The sequence below is a fragment of the Neocloeon triangulifer genome, unplaced genomic scaffold (assembly GCF_031216515.1).
Source record: "Neocloeon triangulifer isolate White Clay Creek 2 clone unplaced genomic scaffold, ASM3121651v1 ptg000012l, whole genome shotgun sequence".
Taxonomy (NCBI): domain Eukaryota; kingdom Metazoa; phylum Arthropoda; class Insecta; order Ephemeroptera; family Baetidae; genus Neocloeon; species Neocloeon triangulifer.
The window spans coordinates 664,252-683,965 of NW_026775554.1; the positions used below are offsets into that span (position 1 = coordinate 664,252).

General features: G+C 42.5%; 6 protein-coding genes across 10 annotated transcripts; 4 read left to right on the forward strand and 2 right to left on the reverse strand.

The window, feature by feature from the left end:
• Positions 1 to 60: 60 nt before the first annotated feature.
• LOC132197547 (pre-mRNA-splicing regulator female-lethal(2)D) lies at positions 61 to 1,774 on the forward strand. Of its 2 annotated transcripts, none has more exons than XM_059620894.1 (8): positions 61 to 220; positions 289 to 546; positions 603 to 727; positions 786 to 964; positions 1,019 to 1,173; positions 1,234 to 1,388; positions 1,438 to 1,531; positions 1,587 to 1,774. In XM_059620894.1, exons 2-8 carry the CDS (start codon positions 294 to 296, stop codon positions 1,697 to 1,699), a joined length of 1,074 nt encoding a protein of 357 aa, XP_059476877.1. In that variant the 5' UTR covers positions 61 to 220; positions 289 to 293; the 3' UTR covers positions 1,700 to 1,774. The 2 variants fall into 2 exon arrangements, with proteins under 2 accessions (XP_059476877.1, XP_059476876.1); XM_059620893.1 differs by having other exon boundaries at positions 1,584 to 1,772.
• LOC132197546 (DIS3-like exonuclease 2) lies at positions 1,709 to 5,913 on the reverse strand. Of its 2 annotated transcripts, none has more exons than XM_059620892.1 (14): positions 5,665 to 5,913; positions 5,424 to 5,611; positions 5,263 to 5,372; positions 4,734 to 5,206; positions 4,521 to 4,676; positions 4,205 to 4,461; positions 3,981 to 4,151; positions 3,571 to 3,766; positions 3,349 to 3,522; positions 3,047 to 3,294; positions 2,729 to 3,002; positions 2,411 to 2,598; positions 2,167 to 2,359; positions 1,709 to 2,111 (listed from the first exon to the last, which is right to left on the reverse strand). In XM_059620892.1, exons 2-14 carry the CDS (start codon positions 5,588 to 5,590, stop codon positions 1,920 to 1,922), a joined length of 2,799 nt encoding a protein of 932 aa, XP_059476875.1. In that variant the 5' UTR covers positions 5,591 to 5,611; positions 5,665 to 5,913; the 3' UTR covers positions 1,709 to 1,919. The 2 variants fall into 2 exon arrangements, with proteins under 2 accessions (XP_059476875.1, XP_059476874.1); XM_059620891.1 differs by having other exon boundaries at positions 5,263 to 5,375.
• Positions 5,914 to 6,129: 216 nt separating this feature from the next.
• On the forward strand, positions 6,130 to 8,614 carry LOC132198366 (lipid scramblase CLPTM1L). Its single transcript, XM_059622365.1, has 10 exons — positions 6,130 to 6,490; positions 6,543 to 6,643; positions 6,702 to 6,948; positions 7,000 to 7,121; positions 7,173 to 7,316; positions 7,366 to 7,507; positions 7,564 to 7,752; positions 7,811 to 7,998; positions 8,052 to 8,303; positions 8,360 to 8,614. Exons 1-10 carry the CDS (start codon positions 6,338 to 6,340, stop codon positions 8,430 to 8,432), a joined length of 1,611 nt encoding a protein of 536 aa, XP_059478348.1. The 5' UTR covers positions 6,130 to 6,337; the 3' UTR covers positions 8,433 to 8,614.
• Positions 8,594 to 10,628, reverse strand: LOC132198368 (something about silencing protein 10). The gene is made up of 10 exons (XM_059622366.1): positions 10,478 to 10,628; positions 10,233 to 10,367; positions 9,993 to 10,176; positions 9,813 to 9,940; positions 9,621 to 9,759; positions 9,440 to 9,569; positions 9,169 to 9,387; positions 9,041 to 9,117; positions 8,783 to 8,988; positions 8,594 to 8,726 (listed from the first exon to the last, which is right to left on the reverse strand). The coding sequence occupies exons 2-10, from the start codon at positions 10,347 to 10,349 to the stop codon at positions 8,637 to 8,639; spliced, it is 1,290 nt and encodes a 429-aa protein (XP_059478349.1). The 5' UTR covers positions 10,350 to 10,367; positions 10,478 to 10,628; the 3' UTR covers positions 8,594 to 8,636.
• A 34-nt stretch (positions 10,629 to 10,662) lies between these two features.
• LOC132198365 (vigilin-like) lies at positions 10,663 to 17,137 on the forward strand. Of its 3 annotated transcripts, none has more exons than XM_059622364.1 (14): positions 10,663 to 10,901; positions 10,959 to 11,565; positions 11,817 to 12,017; positions 12,073 to 12,359; positions 12,416 to 12,890; positions 13,139 to 13,336; positions 13,395 to 13,964; positions 14,213 to 14,413; positions 14,464 to 14,684; positions 14,750 to 15,344; positions 15,572 to 15,787; positions 15,844 to 16,068; positions 16,337 to 16,534; positions 16,593 to 17,137. In XM_059622364.1, exons 1-14 carry the CDS (start codon positions 10,891 to 10,893, stop codon positions 16,788 to 16,790), a joined length of 4,203 nt encoding a protein of 1,400 aa, XP_059478347.1. In that variant the 5' UTR covers positions 10,663 to 10,890; the 3' UTR covers positions 16,791 to 17,137. The 3 variants fall into 3 exon arrangements, with proteins under 3 accessions (XP_059478347.1, XP_059478345.1, XP_059478346.1); XM_059622363.1 differs by having other exon boundaries at positions 10,669 to 10,754; XM_059622362.1 differs by having other exon boundaries at positions 10,663 to 11,565.
• A 130-nt stretch (positions 17,138 to 17,267) lies between these two features.
• On the forward strand, positions 17,268 to 18,834 carry LOC132198369 (vigilin-like). Its single transcript, XM_059622367.1, has 4 exons — positions 17,268 to 17,405; positions 17,474 to 17,972; positions 18,068 to 18,265; positions 18,331 to 18,834. Exons 1-4 carry the CDS (start codon positions 17,395 to 17,397, stop codon positions 18,592 to 18,594), a joined length of 972 nt encoding a protein of 323 aa, XP_059478350.1. The 5' UTR covers positions 17,268 to 17,394; the 3' UTR covers positions 18,595 to 18,834.
• Positions 18,835 to 19,714: the final 880 nt, after the last annotated feature.

Sequence of the window (19,714 nt, forward strand, 5' to 3'; positions counted from 1 at the left end):
GACGGGGGTGGACAGGGGTGGGGGAAGACAATAATAAACACGCCCCTCTGCACATGCGCACCACGTTTGTTGTTCTCGAGTCTCGAGCCGGCTTCAGAACCTGAAAGTGCAAAAGTTGGAAAATTGCAGATAAAATGTTTTGCAAAATTAACTAAGATTGTTAATTTCTGCTCATATAAATCGTTCTTCAGTAAAAAAACTTTCCAATCCGTCTAGAAAAGTGAGTAGAATTCAATAAATTTATAATTATAATTCGAACGTAATTTTTATGATCTTTTTCTTGTTTAGAAGAGATGTCGGACGAAAGTTCCGTGGCAGTGGAAAAAGTCAGCAGTCCGGCCAGAGAAATTAAGTCGGAAAATGGAAACTCTACGGAGCACAAGGAGGAGACGCCGATGGACGAAGACTCGACGAGCAACAACCCGAAGCTGCGATCCACCCTGTCCGAAGAGCAGAAAAGCAAGCTGGACAGTGACGTGCTCGCCGTCTGGACGGAGCAAAACGTCTACGTGGACAACCTCGAGTTGCAAGTGACCAACAAAGACAGTACGAATTTCTATTATATTTTTTGGTTTTTAAATAAATTAGATTGTTTTATCCAGATGAAATCAGAAAGCTGCAGGATGTTTTGTCACTGGTGAGGAAGCAGCTGTCCGACTCGCAGCACCGCCAAAGGGTGCTGGCCTACAATTTGAGCAACAAAAACCAGGAGCTGAACGAAGTCCAGGTTTGGGAAAACTCTTAAAATAATTGGAAATTTTGTGTATAATTTTCCTTCGATTCAGTCTCAGTTGAGCACGATGCTGCAAGCGCAAGTGCCGACAATCGCAGCCGTCCGCAATGCCATGTACGACCCAGTGGTGAGCACCGTTGTCCAGAAGCTGAGGGAGGAGCTCTCGGCGACCAAAACCAAACTGGAGGAGACGCAGAATGAGCTCAGTGCGTGGAAATTCACCCCGGACAGGTTCGATTTGTTCCAAAATTAAAATATGTTACGTTAAAAAAAAATTATTTGCAGCAACACGGGCAAGAGGCTGATGGCCAAGTGTCGGCTGCTGTACCAAGAAAACGAAGAGCTGGGAAAAGTCATTAGCAGCGGCCGAATCGCAAAACTCGAAGGGGAACTGGCCCTGCAGAAGAGTTTCAGTGACGAAGTCAAGAAATCTCAATCTGGTTTGTTTTATTTATATTAAAAATTAAAATTTTAATTATTTTAATCTTATGATTCTTCAGAATTGGACGAATTTCTGCAAGAGCTGGACGAAGACGTGGAGGGAATGCAGGGCACTATTTACTTTTTGCAGCAGCAGTTGAAAACTGCCAAAGAAGCGGTGGCAAATTTGACGCAGGAAAACAATTCTCTCAAAAAGTCCATCAATCAGCAGCAGGTGGGTTTCAAAATTTTCATGATGTGTTGTTATTAAATAATTAACGCAGGATGAGTCGAAGAATACCGACAGCAGAGGAGTTTGGGATTCGGAAGACGGAACTCGAGACTCAGCGTCACAAGCCGAAAGGGAGTCTGTTAAAGGTAAATTCAACTGAAACCATTTGAAATAATTTAGAATATTAATATTTTATAGAAGAAAATGATGATACAATAGACGAGGCGCAGAAAGAGACGACCGAAGAGAGCAACGACGAGCCGGCCGAAAAGAAAATAAAAACTGGAGGTTGCGACGAGGACAGCATGGAATGAAACTCTAGATTTTTCTCTAATTCTAATTTACTTTAATAAAGTTAGTCAAATGATATCAAAACATCTTTTCAAATTTAATCTCACAATGCAGATTTTGTCAATTTAAGTACATGATTAAAAATTCCAATGATAAACCGCCACGTCGGAAGAGAGAAAAGTACATGACTTATTAAAGCACAGCCACCTCTAGTGTGAAATGCAACAAAATGCCTCTTGATGATTATTGCTCGTCAGCCGAGACGGGACTGGCCAGTTTGGACACGATCTTGAGATCAGACGCCTTGCTCAGCTCCACACGGACGACGGAAAAAGTCTTGACAGTTTGTACGACTTGGCTGGGCTGGAGCCAATTGATTTTGACCGTCCGCTCCTTCACATTGTGCTCGATTTTCGCCTCCTTGGCGTCGAATTTCTGAAATTTAACAATTCTAAAATCCACCTTGGAATCAATGAAACCATTTTTATACATTTGTGTACACTCGGTGGGTGGAGCCTGTTCGCAGGACGAGGACGTCCAGGCTGTAGTCCATGACGCTGAGGACGACGGCCTCCTCCACCATGGCCCCGTGCATGCCCAGGTACAGGGCCAGGAACAACTCGATGCTCTTCTCGCCTGCCGTTTTGGCCGACCACTTCTTCCCGTTGCAAACGCTGGCCATTCTAATTCAAAAGAACTTCATTTTGGGCTAAAAATTGCAAATAAATTCTTACTGAGCGACGTGGTCAGGGTCCCAGCCTGGGTGGGGCGTGTACTGGAGAGAGGCGGCCAAAAGTCGGTGCACGACGACGTCGGCGTATCGCCTGATGGGGGAGGTGAAGTGGGTGTAAAGGGGCACGCTGAGGGCGTAGTGCCACTGGTCCTCGGCCTGCGTGTCTTGCGAACACAAGTACTTAGCTCTCTGCAAGGCGAAATTTTATTCGAATTAAAGTTAAAAGTTCTTTTACTCAATTCATTACTTTTAAAATTAACTCAAATTTTTTGGTTAAGAACTTGTAAAAATTCAAAATTTGTCCCAAATCAGAACTCACCGCCATCGGTTTGGCCAAGAGAGCGGACAGTCCGTAGCCGATGGCCTTGGTCTCCACATCCTCCTGGGCCAAAAACTTCTCCAGACAGGCGTGGATGGCCGCCGAGGAACTGACGTCCAGATCGATGCCGGCAGGTTTCAGCGAATTGCTCAGTTCCTCCATCAGCTTGTCATGAGGGGGTGGATGGCTGCGGAGCATCGCAATGTCCGGGAAGTGGTTGAAGAGGTGGTTGGCCACGGCCATGTTGGCCAGCAGCATCAGTTCCTCGATCAATCTTTTGGACAATGAGAGAGATTTTTTCAAAAAATTTAATCCTACCTATGGCACTCCATGTTTTGGTAAATGTTGAACTCGGACGGCAGCCCCGTCTCGGCGTCCACCCGGAAGGAAACTTTGGGCTGGTCAATCCTCAACGCGCCGTTTTCAAACCTGCCCGCCCGAAGTTTCAGTGCGATCGGCCGCAGACCTTTGACAACGTTGACCACGTCCTTGACTGAGTGCGGAGGGTGCACTTTGGGCATTTCCTCCTCAGTCCACACCTTGTCGTCAGGCGCCTCTATGATTGCCTTGAGAGGAAATTTCATAAATTTTATGATAAAATCAAAGAAAACTGGTTCTACTTGAGCATGTTCGTAGGACATTTGGCAGCAGCTGTGAATCACGGACCTGGTGAAGCGCGGTTCTCCGATGGAACAGTCCGGCTTCACTTTCCACAAGACGGAGAAGGCCAGTTTGTCCTCCCCGGGGGTCAAAGAGCACAACCTGCACAACTCCACCGGCAACATGTGAAAAACCTAAAATTTCGGATAAGAATCCCATTTTTTAAAATTACAATTGCTCACTGATTGCACTAGGTAGGTGGTTGTGGCTCTTTGTCCAACTTCTTCGTCCAGAGGGGTGTTTTCGGTGAGGAAGTGCGCCACGTCCGAAATGTGCACCCCTATCTCGAAACCCTCCTCCCCTTCCAGTTTTCGAAAGGAAACTGCGTCGTCCAAGTCTCTTGCCGTGGCTGGATCGATTGTGAAAATGCACTGCTTTCTACAAATAAATTAAATAAAAGACAAGATTTAATTTATTATATTTTAATTAAAAGAAATTAATTAAAAATAACAAGTTTTTCCCTAATTTATTACTTGCAACTCAAATGAAATAAAAACTCCGCAATGGATTTTGGGAAATAATTGTGTGTAAATAAAGAATTAATACTTCTTACATTTAAGTGAATTTTTGAGTTCAGCTAAATAATGAGTACCTGAAGTCTTCTCTGTACTTGAATTCCTCCTCGGGAATTTTGTATGGTTGCGAAGGGAAGTACTGATTGAAGGAGGGATCGTACGGAGTGACGTCGAGACCGTTGTCCAGCAAAATGCTCTGGGTTTCCACTTCGATGGTGCCCGGCATTCCGATCAGCTTCAGCAAGTTCCTGCAAAATATTAAATTATGATCAATTTTTTTTTCTTCTTCTCAATTTCCTACCCAAAGGCGTAGGTCGTGTTTTGCCAAAGGGAAATCTCAGCTTGGTAAACCATGTCCGGATTTTTGTCAAAGTTGGGCGGACACTGCGAGACGGGGATTCGAATGCGAGGCATTCGGTAGTCTCGGGGCACCAGCAGGGCAAAGGGCGAGTTCTTGTGCTGCAGAGGCTTCAGGCAGCCCACAGTCTTGCGGTGGTGCATTTTCAGCAGGATGAAAATAACCTCCCCTGACTTCTGGACACCTCGTTCTCCGAGATTCTGAAGAAAACAAATCATTTGGAAATATTCAAGAATGCTTTAATTTGTTTTTCTCTCACCTTCCAGTTTTCTTCAGGCAGGATTTTGACAGCAACTTCGTCCCCTTCGAGAGACCTGTTCCTGGCCTTCACCCCGTCCAGGAAAATGTCCAGCCCACCCTCTGGGTTCTTGATGTAGCCTTCCTTGAAGTTTTTCTTGTTTATTCGCAGAGTCCCCTATGAAGAATTTGTAAATTTTATTTTGGAATTTTTTTGAACAAAAAATCAACCCACTTTGATCAGAGTTCCTTCTTTCAGGGCAGACTTGACAACTTCCTCCTGCCAATAGTCAGGAAACTTTTCGTTGTCCATTCCTGAGCTTTTTCTCGGCGATCTCGATTTTGCCCCTTTTCCCTTTCTGGGCGATTTGCTCGGACTTTCCCCCAACTGGTTCTCCTTCCCCTCTGCTGTTTTCTTTTTCTTGTTCACCTCTTGCTGCTCCTTTTCCTCAACCGTCCCAATAACCTCCTTCTTCTTTCTGCTTCTCGGTTTCCTCTTCTTCTGCTTTTCAAATTCCAATGCTTCCTCAGCAGGCTGAATCTCAATAATGGCAGAACCTTCAACAATGGTCCCTGAGGCAGACTTTTTGGCCTTGGGTCTCCTCTTGGGTTTGGCAGGAGATTCTCCCGATTTGCTCTGGTTTTCGATTTGCTCGATTTCTTCAGCAAAGTACTTTTCCAAGCCAGCTGCACCGGGATCCTCTTTTTCTGCATAATAAATTTTTCATACAAATCAAATTACCAAGAGGATTTAATCCTGTTACCTATGTTAGGCAATGCAACATTAGTTTCTGTGCCAAGAACGACGTCCAACATCTCGCAACCGGACACGGCAACTTTTCGAATTGCTTCGATGACGCAGTCCACATTTGATCTACTTAAAAATGATTTAAATTATAAACAAAACATTATTTGATCGGGGTACTCATGAGCATCTTGCTGCAGTTTTTCTAAGGAGAAGAGTTTGTTTTTATTTTTCCGGCCCCGCCGCGTCTTTTTCTTTGGTTTTTGGGCGTCCGAGGCTTCTTCCTCGCTGGTCCGCTCTTCGCAGACGGCGTTTTCCGTCTCAATGCAATTCGCAGTCGAGCTCATGGCACTTGCAATTGATGAAATCTGTGATTGCGAAATAAATAAACGCCAAATTATGTAACAGTGAAAATATTTACCTAACAGAATAAAAGAAAATATAAAAATCTGGCTGGAAAGCGAGACCATCAAAAGCCAAAAGCGGCCGACGAGATTACGCGATCAAAAGAGAGCGAGATGAAAAGATAAATTATTTCCTCGGGTGAAGCACCAAAATTTACAGCCGAATTCGCAGAAACATTGTTCATCGATCTCGCGAAACGACGCAATTTTGATCACCTAATCTGCGATTCTGCTCGGAGAACAAGAAAAATCTGTCCAGCTGTGAAAATAATCAGCAATCAGGGATGCCAACCTAATTATTCCTACATGTGAATTTTCAGATTTAAAAGATTTGTTATCTTCAAATAGTTCAAATTTTACTAATATAAACAATTTAAGTTTTTATAAATAAACTTTGCTTTGAAATGTTGTTAGTATAACTTGCTGAACGGGTCCTCGTGTTTTGCAAACGATGCAAATTTTGTTGGCAGCACTGCTTGGATTGTGTATTATTTATGCCGTCGGTCTCTGTGTGCGTGTAATCGAAATTTTTTGTGTATAAATGACGGTATTAATCAAGCGTAAGTGACTCGGAGACTAGAAAATGTGTCTTTTACTCGTCCAGAGTCGATTTTGACGGTCCCCGGCGTCGAAAATCACACCAAGCCTTCATTTTCCCACTCAAAAACGTTGTCAAAAAAGAGGGGAAAAATGAAGTTTTCGTTCACCCTCGTCGGTTCTTGCATTTTCATCGCGTACATGACCCATTCCATTTGGACCATCGCCCGGCTTTTTATTCCTCCGAAATGCCACCCCGGGCAAAGCTGCATTCAGTCTTTCCTCGCCAAGGATCCGAAACTTCAGGTAAAAATTTTTATTTCACAAAAATTTTTAATAAATTTTTCTGAATTTTTAGATGTTTGCATTCACATCAGTTCGAAGAAACCCTTCGGTCGAGAGTGAGGTCAAGTTGGTCTACAACAGCAGAAGTTTCGAGTACAAAGAAGAGTTTGAAAAGTATACAAATAATATTTAAAAAATTTTAAATCTTTTGATAATTTGAATAATTATTCAGACAATTGACAATTCCTCTGCCGCAATCGGTGCGGAACAACGGGTCGCTGTATCTGCACGTTTTCGTGGCCGCCGCCGACTGGGGCAAGGCCAAGGAAAGGGAGAACAAGCACGGCACGGGTCTGTGGATCAACCTGATGCAGGACCCCTTCACGGTGACCGCCTTCGCCAAAATCACCCAGTACCGAGTCCCTCAAGCCGAGACTTTTAAACTGCTCGGTGACAAGGAAGGAGAGAAAACACTTAAAGTACTCAAATTTATTTGGAATTTTGTTTATTAATTAAAAAATAATTCAAAGGAAAATGATAGATTTAAAACGCCGGTGGTGCACATGAAGCCGACGGTCCAGTTCACCGTCCTCGCCGAAACTTATCCTCTGCCCATGAGAGACCTTCCTCCTGAGCTGGCCTACCTCCTAAGGTTTGCTCATTTCTGCTTGAGCAAAACTCAATTTAATTTTGAAAATTGCAGACTGGCCCCGGATGGAACTTATTTGCCGCTGATGCAGTACAATTATTTGAGCAGCAGAATTTCCGACTTGGTCGAGGTGAAAAAGGACACGATGGAGGCCAACGTGACCTTGGCCTACGCCCCCATAGCAGTCGGCAGGCTGAGGTGAAAAACCGAGAAAACAATTTCAATTTTTACCAATCTTGTTATTCAGACTGATGTTGCAACTGGAGAGTGGACTGCGTTCGCTCAAGGAATTCGGCTTCTCGGCAAAGGACATTGACGAAGTGAAAGGAATTTTCGCTGACACAAACATTTACCTTTTGTGCACAACCATGTTTGTCGCCGCAGTCCACGTAAACAATTTTGAGAATAATAATAAAGCTGATTAATCATTTTTATGATCGTCCAGCTGCTGTTTGACTTTTTGGCTCTGAAAAACGACGTCAGCTTCTGGAGACAAACCAAATCCTTGGTCGGACTGTCCACTCGCACAATCCTATGGCGCGCCTTCAGCCAGGCCGTCATCTTCATGTACTTGGTGGACGAAAACACCTCGATGCTGGTCCTCGTGCCCGCAGGACTCACCACCATGGTCGAAGTAAAATTCAAAATTGTTAAATTGAATTTTCGTATTAAAAAATTTAAATCTTTGACAGTTTTGGAAAGCGAAAAAGTGCCTGAGGGTTCACGTTTCCTGGAGGGGGGTGCGCAAGGACCCTTCCGGTGAGGCCGAGAGCAAGACCCAGGAATTCGACCAGCAGTGCATGTCCTACTTGCAGTACCTCCTGTGGCCCATGTGTGTCGGCGGCGCCATTTACTCCCTCCTCTACGAACCCCACACTGGGTTGGTCAAAATTATCTATTAATTCGAATTTCTAATTTTGATGAAATTAAAAGTTGGTACTCGTGGACGGTGCACAACCTGGTGCGAGGCGTGTACGCGTTCGGCTTCCTCTTCATGCTGCCGCAACTGTTCATCAACTACAAGCTCAAGTCGGTGGCGCACCTGCCGTGGAGGGCGTTCACCTACAAGGCGTTCAACACCTTCATCGACGATCTCTTCGCCTTCACCATCAAGATGCCGATGGCCCATCGCGTGGCCTGCTTCCGAGACGACGCCGTGTTCCTCGTCTATTTGTACCAGAGATGGTCAGTTTTGTCCTCTTTAAATTAAAATAAGATTGTATTTTTGTCTTTTCAATCAGGCTGTATCCGGTTGACAAAAGCAGAGTGGACCACGGAGGTCAGGCCGAGGAGGAGCATTTGAAGAAAGACTGAGTCTTCTCAGAGAGGTGCTCGTTTCAACTTCCTGTTTTGTTACTGAAATTTGCTGTGACAATTTATGTAATTCCATCAGTTTTTAATACAAATTTGTTGTTTTGTAAAATGTCTGATCATGTTGGAAATTAATTTCTCTGTTGTAATAAATTATACAAATATTATTTCAATCTTTTAATAAATCTTTCTTTATTCAGTAAAACCTCACTTAAATTTGACACTCTTGGTGACGGACGCCTTAATTCCTGACATTTCGCCTCCGTACTTGTTAATCTCGGGTCTGTGCTCGCGGATCTGAGTAAAAAAGAAAAGTTAAGAAACCATTTGATCAGATTTGGAATAATTTTTACCTGGCCCTTCCTCCTGATGACGGCCTTCCTGAATTTCATCCTGTGCTTGACCCTGGGGTTTCGGAGCTCCTTCTTCTTGTGAGGGGTCAAGCCCTTGTTCTTGCGGATTTGGTATGTGATCCCTCTCTTGGCATTCTCGTCCACTTCCCCCTCACCTCCTTCCTCCTCCTTTTCACCTTCAGACTCCTCAGCCTCAGCCATTTCTTCTAAAATTTAAATTTTTGAAATATTTTCAATTGATATTCATCAAACCAATACCCTCGCTTTCCTCCTCACTGCTCTGATCCTTGCCCATGTCAATGTTTTCCAGAAGTTTCTCGACAAAAAGCTTGTGCCTGTTGAAATCAATTAGAAAAAATCACCAAGAATTTTTTTTACATCATTACTGGTTTGAAATTGTCTTCAAAGTGGCTCCCTTTTTCATTTGCTCTTCAGCCACACTCAAGATCTTTTGAATCAAATTGTTCGTTTTGGACAAAATCCATTTCTTGTGGATTTTCCTCAGCAGGATTCGGTACTGCAAGAGTCTCCGAGCCACAGGATGGGACTTCACAGACACTCGTCTGGCTTTCAGCAGAAGATAAAAACAAAGATTGATGTTGTAACTATAGAATTAAAGTTTTAGGGAATAAAACGGAAATCAATTTTAAGAAATACTTGACGAGAACTTGGTGGTAAGTTTCCAGCGCCTCAACCAAATTCTCTCCATCTTCGGCCGAGGACATGTCAATTTTCGAAAGCATTTCTCGAATCGGCTCGACAGTATTTTTCAAAATTTCCACATTTCCTGTGAATTTTACAAAAATGTTAATAGGAATTTATAAAACATCACTTATACCTTTGAATTCCTCAACCAAACATGCATATTCTGGATTCTCCTGGTGGAAAATTTCGAGCTTTTCTCTCGTCGACATGGAGCTGAGATCTTTCTTCACCTCACTCCGATCTTCACTAATTTCTTTAGTTTTATCTGTATCCTGATTTAAATAAATTTTTAACTAACAAATAATGATAAAAAAAAATATTATACTTTATTCTGATCATCTTGGAATGCCAGCGAAAAATCCTCCTCTTCCAGCTGCTCGGCCAATCTTTTCTGAATCCGCAGAGCCTCCTCCTCCTCCAGCTTGGCAGCCTCTTCTTCCTTCTCAGTCAAAGCTAAATATTTAGATTCAATACATTTAAAAACAAGCAATTGAATTAAATTTACATCCAAAATCTTTGTCTACGAAATCGGTGTTGTAGTACGACTTCTTCTTTTTTCCCCAGGCCTGCAGATTGGGCAAGTCGTCGTCGCTCTCGCCGGCTTGCTCGTCACTGTCCATTTCTTGGTCAGCGTCGACCGGCCCCTCTTCTTCCTCATCATTGGAATCGTCAAAGCCAAGGACTGCCTCCTGAAGAGCAGAGTTTAAGATGAGAAAAAATAATTTCAAAATTGAAAAAGCAGTGCCTCGGTGCGTTGGCGCTTTTTGTTGACGTTGCTTCTGTGCTTTTGCAGGAGTTTTTTCTCCTCGCCGGTGAAAAAGTCATCGTCCGAGAGAGCCACGTCAGAGTCACTGTCACCCATACTTGGTTGATTTGTACCCTGAAAAGTGAAGAACAAAATTATTCTTGGGAAAGCACGACATCTCTCTTGTCTTTAGGCGCATGTAAATGTCTGTGTTTTTTCGGTAATCTTTTTGTTTCAATAATTACCTTTTACAAGTTCAAACTGTAATCGCAGGAATTAGAGATGGCAAATCACAATTTATTCGGAAAATAACAAACAGGCTCTTTGCTTTTCTCGGGCCATGTGGATTTGTTTACGTTTGCCGAAATGGTTGATCGATGATCGATGATGCGCATGCGTCTTTTGTCGGGCCATTTGTTTACAATGTGAAAATTAATGTTGACGTGCTTTTGGGTTTTGGTGAATAACCAAAAACCAGATTGTACAATGTAGCGAATGTGAAGAGGGAATGAGAAGCTCAAGGTTCAAGTGCCTCAAGTCTCAGATCTGAACTTATCTCGGACAAACGTCGACGGACCTTTTTACTTTTATCAGCCAAGCAAGTTAATTCGGTGTGAGGCAAAAATTTTATTAGTGAGAAGTTGCTACGTTTGTTCACATGGATAAGAAGTAGTCTGAATTAAAAATATAAAGATGGAACAGACGATGAATGTGTAACTTTTTCAGACTGAAAGGGCTGGACGACGGCGACGTAAGCCTCGTCCGTGCACTGGAGGAGGTGGAATGCCTGATTCCTCACAAGCTGTACGGCCACTTGATCGGCAAAAACGGCTTCAGGGTGCAGAGCATCATTCGCAAGTTTGGCGTGCAAGTCATTTTCCCGGAAGACAAGAGAAGCGAGAAAATCCGAATCAGGGGCAGGAAAAAGGGAAACTGCGAAAAGGCCAAGCAGGCGCTGCTCGAAGTGCTCGAACAGGTGGAGACCTTCAAGATTGACAAGCCATCAAAACACCGGGTACGCCGCAAGAAAGAAAAGCCCAATGCTGTGCCCCTGGAAAACCGTGTGGACGACGTCCAGAAACTGCTCGAACTGGTTCCTGTCGTCGCTGTCAAGGTCGATGTGCCTCAAAAGTACCACGAATTCATCATGGGCAAGAAGGGTGGCAACGTGAAAGAGCTGACGGGGAAGCACCATGTGCGCATCGACTTTCCACCTCCTGAGCAACCACAGGACTTCATCACGGTCACAGGAGCGCCAGCCTGCGTGTCCAAAGCTAAAAAGGAAATTGAGAAGCAGGTCGAGGAGAAGAAGCTGCGTCCTTTTCAAGTCGAGGTGTTTCATTATAATACAGTTTTCATTAACTTAAAGTACTCTAACTTTAATTTTGAATGATGATCAAGACGAAAGAGCTGATCCAATCACAGATATCTTTAGTTGCAAGTTTTATTTTGCCTCCAAAGCACTCTGGTTTTTGGAGAGATGTTTGGCTAGAACTCTGATTTCACTTGATTATTTAAAATTGCATGTCAATAACAATCAAAATTTAACCCTTTATTTATTTACTGACCATTTTCTTTAAACAGATTGAGATCAACCCTGACTTCGTAGTAAACTTGACTGGTCTGAAAAGGTCAGCGATCAATAAAATCATCCGGGACCAGAATGTGCAGATCATATTCCCAAAGGAGGGTGATGCTGAGATGAACATCATCACGATCAATTCTAGCAGTGAAAAGACTGCGAAGGCGGCCAAGGAGGACGTTTTGAAAATTGTCAGCAAGCTGGTTAGTTTTTACATAATATATCTGTGGAAGTCGAAGATTTTAATTTCAAAAATAGAAAAAGGAGGAGCTGTTGATGAACAAGAAAATGTTCAAGAAGATGAAAACGAAAGACAAGGAGATTCGGAATGTGATGGAGGAGTACAAGGTTGACATCAGGTTCTCAGAGAACACAGATCCCCACCTGAATCTTGTCACCATGGTTGGCCCTGAGGACAACCTGGCCGTAGTCAAAGACAGCCTGCTCAACAATAAACTTTTGGACTTGGCTAAAAAAGTGCCTAAAATCAAACAAAAGGAGGAAGATGGTTATGTTTTGTTTAGTAGGAATCGCATGGAAGAGAAGTAAGAATTTAGAGTACATTGAACACAGTAGATGATAATTTTTTTGAACTTTTCAGAGTTGAGAGGTTGGACGACAACAATGAAAACCTCGATTGTTTACTGGAGGAGGTGGAATGCCATATTCCTCATGACCTCTTCAGAGAATTGATGAACCGTCGGAAGTTCAAGAACATCATTTGCCAGTTTGGTGTGGAAGTCATGTTCCCCACAGACGAGAAGAGCGACAAAGTCATAATCAGAGGACGGAAAAACTGTGAGAAGGCCAAGAAGGCGCTGCTTCTACTATTGGAGACGGCCGTAAAAGTCTATGTGCCTTGCAAGTACCACGGCTTCATCATCGGTAAGAAAGGCTCCAATGTGAATGAGCTGAAAGAGAAGCACCACGTGGACATCAACTTCCCACACCCTGACCAGCATCTGGACCACATCACAATCTCGGGACTGCCAGCCTACGTGGGCAAAGCCAAGCAGGAAATCGAGGAACACTGGAAAAAGATAGAAGATAAGGAGCTGCGCTCTTTGCAACTCAAGGTATATTTTTAGAAAATTCTAATTCTAAATTATTTGCTTGAGTTTAAGACGGATTGAATGATGATCAAGATGACGAGGCTGATTCAATCACAGAGATTGCTTTGGCTGCAAGTTTTTTGCCTCCGAAGCATATCTTGTCATTGGAATGATGCTTTATTAAATCTTATTTCACCTCTTTAAATGCTACCATTATCTAAAGTTAACTTCCTATTTATCGATCAAGTTTTTGTTTCCAATTTTTGAAACAGATTAAGGTTGATCCCGAATTTTATGGACCGCTAATCGGCAAAAATGGATCCGTGATCAAGCAAATAATCTGGGACCGCAATGTGCACATCAAATTCCCAAAGGAGGGTGATACTGAAAAAAACATCATCACAATCACTGGCTATGAGGAGGAAGCCAAAGCGGCCAAGGAGGACATTTTGAAAATTGTCAGCCAGCTAGTTAGTTTTTACATCCTACTTTTGAGGAAATCAAAGATTGTAAACATAACTTTTTTAGGAAAAACAGAAAAAGGAGCAAATGTTGATCTCCAGAGAGTTCTGCCAGGAGTTGAGAGGCAAGAAGGGCAAAATTGATATTCAGAAGTTGATGCAGGAGTTTAAGGTTGACATCAGATTCTCGGACGCTGCTGATCCCGACCAGAGTCTTGTCACCATCATTGGCGCCGAGGAAAACCCGGCCAAACTTAAAGAGTATCTTCAAAACGAAGCATTTTTTACTTCCTTGTCTAAAAAGGCACTAAAAAAGAAGGAGAAAAAGGTTAAAAGTTCAAAAAACACAACTGCCCTCGCACCCCTCAAAAACGTCGTGCAGAAATTGCTTGAACCGGTTCCAGACATTGCTGTCAAAGTCGATGTGCCTCAAAAGTACCACGAATTCATCATGGGCAAGAAGGGTGGCAACATGAAAGAGCTGATGAGGAAGCACAATGTGCGAATCGACATTCCACCCGCCGAGCAACCACAGGACTTCATCACAGTCACAGGAGCGCCAGCCTGTGTGTCGGAAGCTAAAAAGGAAATTGAGAAGCAGATCAAGGAGAAGGAGCTGCGCCCTTCTCAAACCAAGGTGCTTGATTATAATGCAGTTTTCATTGCTAGACTTTAATTGCACTGATTTTGAAAGATGATCAAAACGACAAAGCTGATCCAATTGCAGAGATATCTTTGGTTGCAAGTGTTATGCCTCCAATGCACTCTTGTTTTTGGAAAGATGCTTAGTTAGCTTGAACTCTGATTTCACTTAGTATTTAAAATTACATCTTATCAATCAAAATTAAACACTATATTTATTTACTGACCATTTTTTTTGAACAGATTGAGTTCGACCCAGACTTTCTTGGATACTTGAAAAGTCTGCAAGGATCTGTGATCAGTCAAATCATCCGGGACCATAGTGTGGAGATGAAATTACCAAAGGAGGTTGATGCTGAGGTGAACATCATCACAATCAATTCTGGCAATCAAAAGAGAGCGGAGGCAGCCAAGGAGGACATTTTGAAAATTGTCAGAAAGCTGGTTTGTTTTTACATATGTGTGAACGTCAGAGATATTGATTTCGAAAATAGAAAAAGAAGCAGGTGCAGATGACCAAGAAAAAGTTCAGGGAGATAAAAGTGAAAGACGAGGAGATTCGGAAGTTGATGCAGGAGTACAAGGTTGACATTAGGTTCTCTGGGAGCGCTGCTTCCCTTGTCACCATCGTTGGCCCAGATGATAACCTGGCCGTAATCGAAAAGTGCCTGCTGGACTTAGCTAAAAAAGTGCCTGAACGTCTCAAGGAAGAGAAGTAAGAATTTTGAAGAAATAATCATCAAACAGTAAATAAATGACAATTTTTTTTTAACATTTTAGAATTGAGGTTGTGGATGACAACAACGAAAGCATTGATTGTTTACAGGAGGAGGTGGAATGCCATATTCCTTATGAGCTTTTCAGAGAATTGAAAAAGCGCCCGAAGTTCAAGGACATCGTTTGCCAGTTTGGTGTGGAAGTCATGTTCCCCACTGACGAGAGAAGTGGCATTGTCGTAGTCAGAGGGAGGAAAAACTGCGAGAAGGCCTTGCAGAAGCTGCTCGAACAGGTAGAGTCCGTGAAGGTTTCCGTGCCATCTGAACACCAGAAGGGATGCAATGTGCGTCGGAAAGAAACGCTCAATGCTGCGCCCCTGGAAAACCGAGCGGACGACGTCCAGAAACTGCTCAAACTGGCTCCCGTTGTTGCTGTCAAAGTCAACGTGCCCCAAAAGTACCACGAATTCATCATGGGCAATAAGAGTGGCAACATGAAAGAGCTGATGAGGAAGCACAATGTGCGAATCGACATTCCACCAGCCGAGCAACAACTGGACTTCATCACAGTCACAGGAATGCCAGCCTGCGTGTCGGGAGCTAACAAGGAAATTGAGAAGCAGATTGAGGAGAAGGAGCTGCGCCCTTTTCAAATCGAGGTGCTTGATTATAATGCAGTTTTGATTGCACTCATTTCAAAAGTTGATCAAGATAACAAAGCTGATCTTGTCACAGAGACCGCTTTGCAAGTTTTCATTTTGCCTCCAAAGCACTCTTATTATTATTGTTGTTTATTCTCGTCCGAAGATTTGTCATTGGGAAGATGCTTAAACATATTTTAATTGCTCAAATTAAACCCAATTTTTACTGACCTTTATTTATACAGCTTGAGATCAACCCTGACGTCCCTGACCCTGACTTCTTAGAAAACTTGACTGGTCTGCAAAGTTCTGCGATCAATAAAATCATCCGGGACTATGATGTGCAGATCAAATTCGCAAAGGAGGGTGATGCTGAGATGAATATCATCACAATCAATTCTTCCAACCAAAAGACAGCTGAGGCAGCAAGGGAGGACATTTTGAAAATGGTCAGAAAGCTGGTTAGTTTTTACATACCTGCAAAAGTCAAAGATTTTAAACTTCATAAAATTAATAGAAAAAGAAGCATGTGTTGATGACCGAGAAAATGTTCAGGAAGATGAAAGACGAGCAGGACAGCATTCAGAAGGTGATGCAGGAGTACAAGGTTGACATTAGGTTTGCTGGTTCGCTTGTCTCCATCGTTGGCCCCGAGGACAACCTGGCCGTAGTCAAAGAGAGCCTGCTCAACAATACACTTTTGGCCTTGGCTAAAAAATTGCCTAAAATCAAACAACTCAAGGTCTCTGTTTTTTTTAAATTCCACTAAATTTATGTGCTAGAGTTGAAGTTGAACTTATTGACTCGTAGAGATTGAATGATGATCAAGATGACGAGGCTGATTCAATCACAGAGATCGCTTTGGTTGCATGTTTTTTGCCTCCAAAGCATCTTGTCATTGGAAAGATGCTTGGCTAACTCTGATTTTTCCTAATACATTTTTCATCCTATTATTCCAAGTAAAAACTCAATTTACTGACCAAGTTTTTGTGTTCCAATCCTCGAAACAGATTGAGGTCGACCCCGACTCCCTAGGAAACTTGATAGGCCCTCAAAGATCTGTAATCAATCAGATCATCTGGGACCACGATGTGCAGATCAAATTCCCAATGGAGGGTGATGCTGAGAAAAACATCATCACAATCACTGGCTGTGAGGAACAAGCCAAAGCGGCCAAGGAGGATATTTTGCAAATTATCAGCAAGCAGGTTAGCTTTTACATCCTGCTTTTAAGGAAGTCGTTAATTGTAAATTAATCTTTTTTAGGAAGAACAGAAAAAGGAGCAAATGTTGATCTCTACTGACAACGAGTTGTGCAAGGAGTTGAGAGGCAAGAAGGGCAAAATTGATATTCAGAAGTTGATGCACGAGTCCAAGGTTGACATCAGATTCTCAGACGCCGCAGATCCCGGCCAGAGTCTTGTCACCATCATTGGCGTTGAGGAAAACCTGGCCAAAGTCTAAGAGTACCTTGAGAATCAAGCATTTTTGTCTTCCTTGTCTAAAAAGATGCAGGAAAAAGGTTAAAAGTTCAAAAAACGCATTTTGCCCTCACTAACGAGGGTGGTGCTGATTAGTTACAAATGCTGAGATAAATTAATGGAGACTAATACAAAGAAACAATTTGACTGAAAATTATAGTAGGAAAAATAATGTGATTTATGTAGATTGGCATTTAATTAATCTTTGCTGGAATCACATTCGTGCCTTTATAATTAATTGTGATCTTTGAATCAACATATATGTGAAAATTCTTGTCACTATATAGACTACATTCTTGGTATAAACAAAATTTGATGGATCAAATATTAATTCTGTATTTGTTTTATTCACCAAAATGATCAATCCACACGATAAACTGAAAAGTAGTTAAATCATTTTAAAATGCACAAGTGAGCCTAAAAATAATACCAGCATAATCACAAAAAAAAATTATCTTTGAGTGATGACAAGGCCTTATTTGCCATCTGGCACCACCGTCTTATGGGTTTGGGTTTGGTGAAGAACCAAAATAGAGGGAAGAACTTCTAATGCTATAGTGAGTACGTGAAGCAAATTTTAGCTTAGCATGGACAAGAAGTAAGAATTATGAATATTTATGAGAAGACGATTGAATTAATGCGATTGTTTCTACCTTTTTTTTCCAGAATGATGAAGTTTTTGGATGAGTACGATGAAGATGACGTAGACCTCGTTCAATCAGGGCAACTGGCGGAGGTCAATTGCCTGATTCCGCATACCATGTACGGCACATTGATCGGCAAAGGCGGATCGAGGCTTAAGAGCATCAATCGCAAATTTGAGGTGCAAGTCATTTTCCCTGCTGACAAGAGGAGCGAGAAAGTGCGAATCAGGGGCAAGAAAAAGGAAAACTGCGAAAAGGCCAAGCAGGCGCTGCTGGAACAGGTGCCTGTGAAGGTCCACGTGCCTCACAAGTACCACGGCTCCATCATCGGCAAGAAAGGCTCGAATGTGAGAGAGTTGAACGAGAAGTTCCGTGTGCGTCTCAACTTTCCACCGCCCGACCAGCATTTGAACTTCATCACAATTTCGGGAGCGCCGGCCTGCGTGTCCGAAGCCAAGGAGGAAATCGAGAGTCAATGGAAGAAGATGGAAGACAAGCAGCTGCGCTCCTTTCAACTCAAGGTCAATATGTAGTTTTTTTCTTGTTAAAAGTTTAAATTGATATTTCCTGAGTTTATTTTAATATTAAGTATAATCAATTTTATTCTTTTGCGCAGGTTAAGGTCGACCCCGACTTCCTAGGAAACTTGATTGGTCCCCTAAGACCTGTGATCCTTCAAATCATGCGGGATCATGATGTGCAGATCAAATTCCCAAAGGAGGGTGATGCTGAGAAAAACATCATAACAATCACCGGCTACGAGGAGAAAGCCAAAGCGGTCAAGAAGGACGTTTTGAAAATTGTTAGCAAGCTGGTTAGTTTTTACCTTTTGCTTCCGAGGTCTAGTCAAAGATTTTAATCCAAACCTGCTTTTTTTAGAAAAAGGAACAGGTGTCCATCTCAAGTGAGTTGCACAACGAGTTATTAGGAGGCAAGGGCGAAATTGACATTCAGAAGGTGATGGAAGAATTCAAGGTTGGCATGAGATTGTCCGAGAGCACTACTGACCCAAGTCTGGTCACCATCATTGGTGCTCCGTACAGCCTGGCCCAAGTTAAAGAGTATCTTCTGATCGAAGTATTTAATACGTGTCCTTGGCTTAAGAAAACACCAGAAATGAACGAGAAGGATGAACAAAATTAAAATAACATTAATTTGACTTTTGATCAATTAAAAATGCTGATATTCATAATTAAGACTGGTCAATTTACTAAAAGAAACCATATTTGACTGAAAATTAGGAAATCATGATATGTGGGTAGCAAATCAATTAAGGTATTTTTGCCTTTTAATCGTTTGTGTTCCACACAAATTAAAATATTTTTGAATCACAAAATAATATGTAAAAATTCTTGTCCTTCATATTTAATTATAAAATAATAATGACTTTAGTCAAATAATAATCCAATACTTTTTTATTAAAAAAAATAATAATAATAACATTGATTAAAACTTCAAAATCAGCCAACATAATTACAAAAACTGCAATTATTTACTAAAAAGGTTTTTTCTCACGTCAGTGGAGTTCTGCGCATGCAAGTCAAAGAGCGACGCCAGATGGTGCCTGCTCGGCGCTCATTCATAAATCGGCCGGGTATGCAACCGGTGCGACGCCCACGTACGGCGCACAACATAAGCCGAAATTTTCAGGCGCTAATTCTTGTTCTCCTCACTCTTCTGTGTATGTAAAATCAAAAGAATCCACAAGTTGGTATTTAATTCCACTGCTCAGGTGTGGATTGCATTTTTATTCCGCTCGCAATTGACCTCAAGAAAGAGCTGCACATTATTTATCTCGCGCCGAGTGGCCGAGCAACGAGTCAACGACGCTCGGATGATTAAGAAGGGCGCACGAGGACAATCGCTTTTGTTGCACGCACTCATTTTTCTGTGTGTGATAATAAAAGACGAGTGCAGCGCGGACGGCGGCGCCAGATACGAGATAAAAGTAAAAAGCCAAAGGAGAGGATATTGAGCTTTCTACGTTTATATTTATAATGGATTTGGAAATGTCGTATTGCAAGATAAAGAGAGGAAATTGCAGTCTCTGATAATTTCTCTGCTTTTGCGGGACAGAGAGGCTGGAAATGGAGCACGCGTGCGGAGTCACTTATCGCAGTGGGCGAGCTCCAATTACTCGGCAGATCCCCGCGGCGAATCCATCATGCTCGGCGGGCGCCTCTTTACGCCGCCGCTGGGAAATAAAACTAGGAGCGACTTCCGCGCACACCCCACTCTCTCCACCCGACACTTGAAAATCGGC

What these genes read in the sequence shown, in the direction of transcription:
- LOC132198366 (XM_059622365.1), top strand. Translation starts at nt 6,338, where the DNA reads ATGAAGTTTTCGTTCACCCTCGTCGGTTCTTGCATTTTCATCGCGTAC. An exon ending in ATAGCAGTCGGCAGGCTGAG is followed by an intron (nt 7,317 to 7,365) that starts GTGAAAAACCGA and finishes CTTGTTATTCAG; the next exon opens with ACTGATGTTGCAACTGGAGA. An exon ending in GTCTATTTGTACCAGAGATG is followed by an intron (nt 8,304 to 8,359) that starts GTCAGTTTTGTC and finishes CTTTTCAATCAG; the next exon opens with GCTGTATCCGGTTGACAAAA.
- LOC132198365 (XM_059622362.1), top strand. Translation starts at nt 10,942, where the DNA reads ATGTGTAACTTTTTCAGACTGAAAGGGCTGGACGACGGCGACGTAAGC. An exon ending in TGAAAATTGTCAGCAAGCTG is followed by an intron (nt 12,018 to 12,072) that starts GTTAGTTTTTAC and finishes TTTCAAAAATAG; the next exon opens with AAAAAGGAGGAGCTGTTGAT. An exon ending in TGCGCTCTTTGCAACTCAAG is followed by an intron (nt 12,891 to 13,138) that starts GTATATTTTTAG and finishes TTTTTGAAACAG; the next exon opens with ATTAAGGTTGATCCCGAATT.
- LOC132197547 (XM_059620893.1), top strand. Translation starts at nt 294, where the DNA reads ATGTCGGACGAAAGTTCCGTGGCAGTGGAAAAAGTCAGCAGTCCGGCC. An exon ending in GCAAGTGACCAACAAAGACA is followed by an intron (nt 547 to 602) that starts GTACGAATTTCT and finishes TGTTTTATCCAG; the next exon opens with ATGAAATCAGAAAGCTGCAG. An exon ending in TGGAAATTCACCCCGGACAG is followed by an intron (nt 965 to 1,018) that starts GTTCGATTTGTT and finishes AATTATTTGCAG; the next exon opens with CAACACGGGCAAGAGGCTGA.
- LOC132198369 (XM_059622367.1), top strand. An exon ending in TGCGCTCCTTTCAACTCAAG is followed by an intron (nt 17,973 to 18,067) that starts GTCAATATGTAG and finishes TCTTTTGCGCAG; the next exon opens with GTTAAGGTCGACCCCGACTT. An exon ending in TGAAAATTGTTAGCAAGCTG is followed by an intron (nt 18,266 to 18,330) that starts GTTAGTTTTTAC and finishes TGCTTTTTTTAG; the next exon opens with AAAAAGGAACAGGTGTCCAT.
- LOC132198368 (XM_059622366.1), bottom strand. Translation starts at nt 10,349, where the DNA reads ATGGGTGACAGTGACTCTGACGTGGCTCTCTCGGACGATGACTTTTTC. An exon ending in CGTAGACAAAGATTTTGGAT is followed by an intron (nt 9,941 to 9,992) that starts GTAAATTTAATT and finishes CTAAATATTTAG; the next exon opens with CTTTGACTGAGAAGGAAGAA. An exon ending in TCATCAGGAGGAAGGGCCAG is followed by an intron (nt 8,727 to 8,782) that starts GTAAAAATTATT and finishes TTTTTTACTCAG; the next exon opens with ATCCGCGAGCACAGACCCGA.
- LOC132197546 (XM_059620891.1), bottom strand. Translation starts at nt 5,590, where the DNA reads ATGAGCTCGACTGCGAATTGCATTGAGACGGAAAACGCCGTCTGCGAA. An exon ending in CTGCAGCAAGATGCTCATGA is followed by an intron (nt 5,376 to 5,423) that starts GTACCCCGATCA and finishes ATCATTTTTAAG; the next exon opens with TAGATCAAATGTGGACTGCG. An exon ending in AAGAAGGAACTCTGATCAAA is followed by an intron (nt 4,677 to 4,733) that starts GTGGGTTGATTT and finishes AATTCTTCATAG; the next exon opens with GGGACTCTGCGAATAAACAA.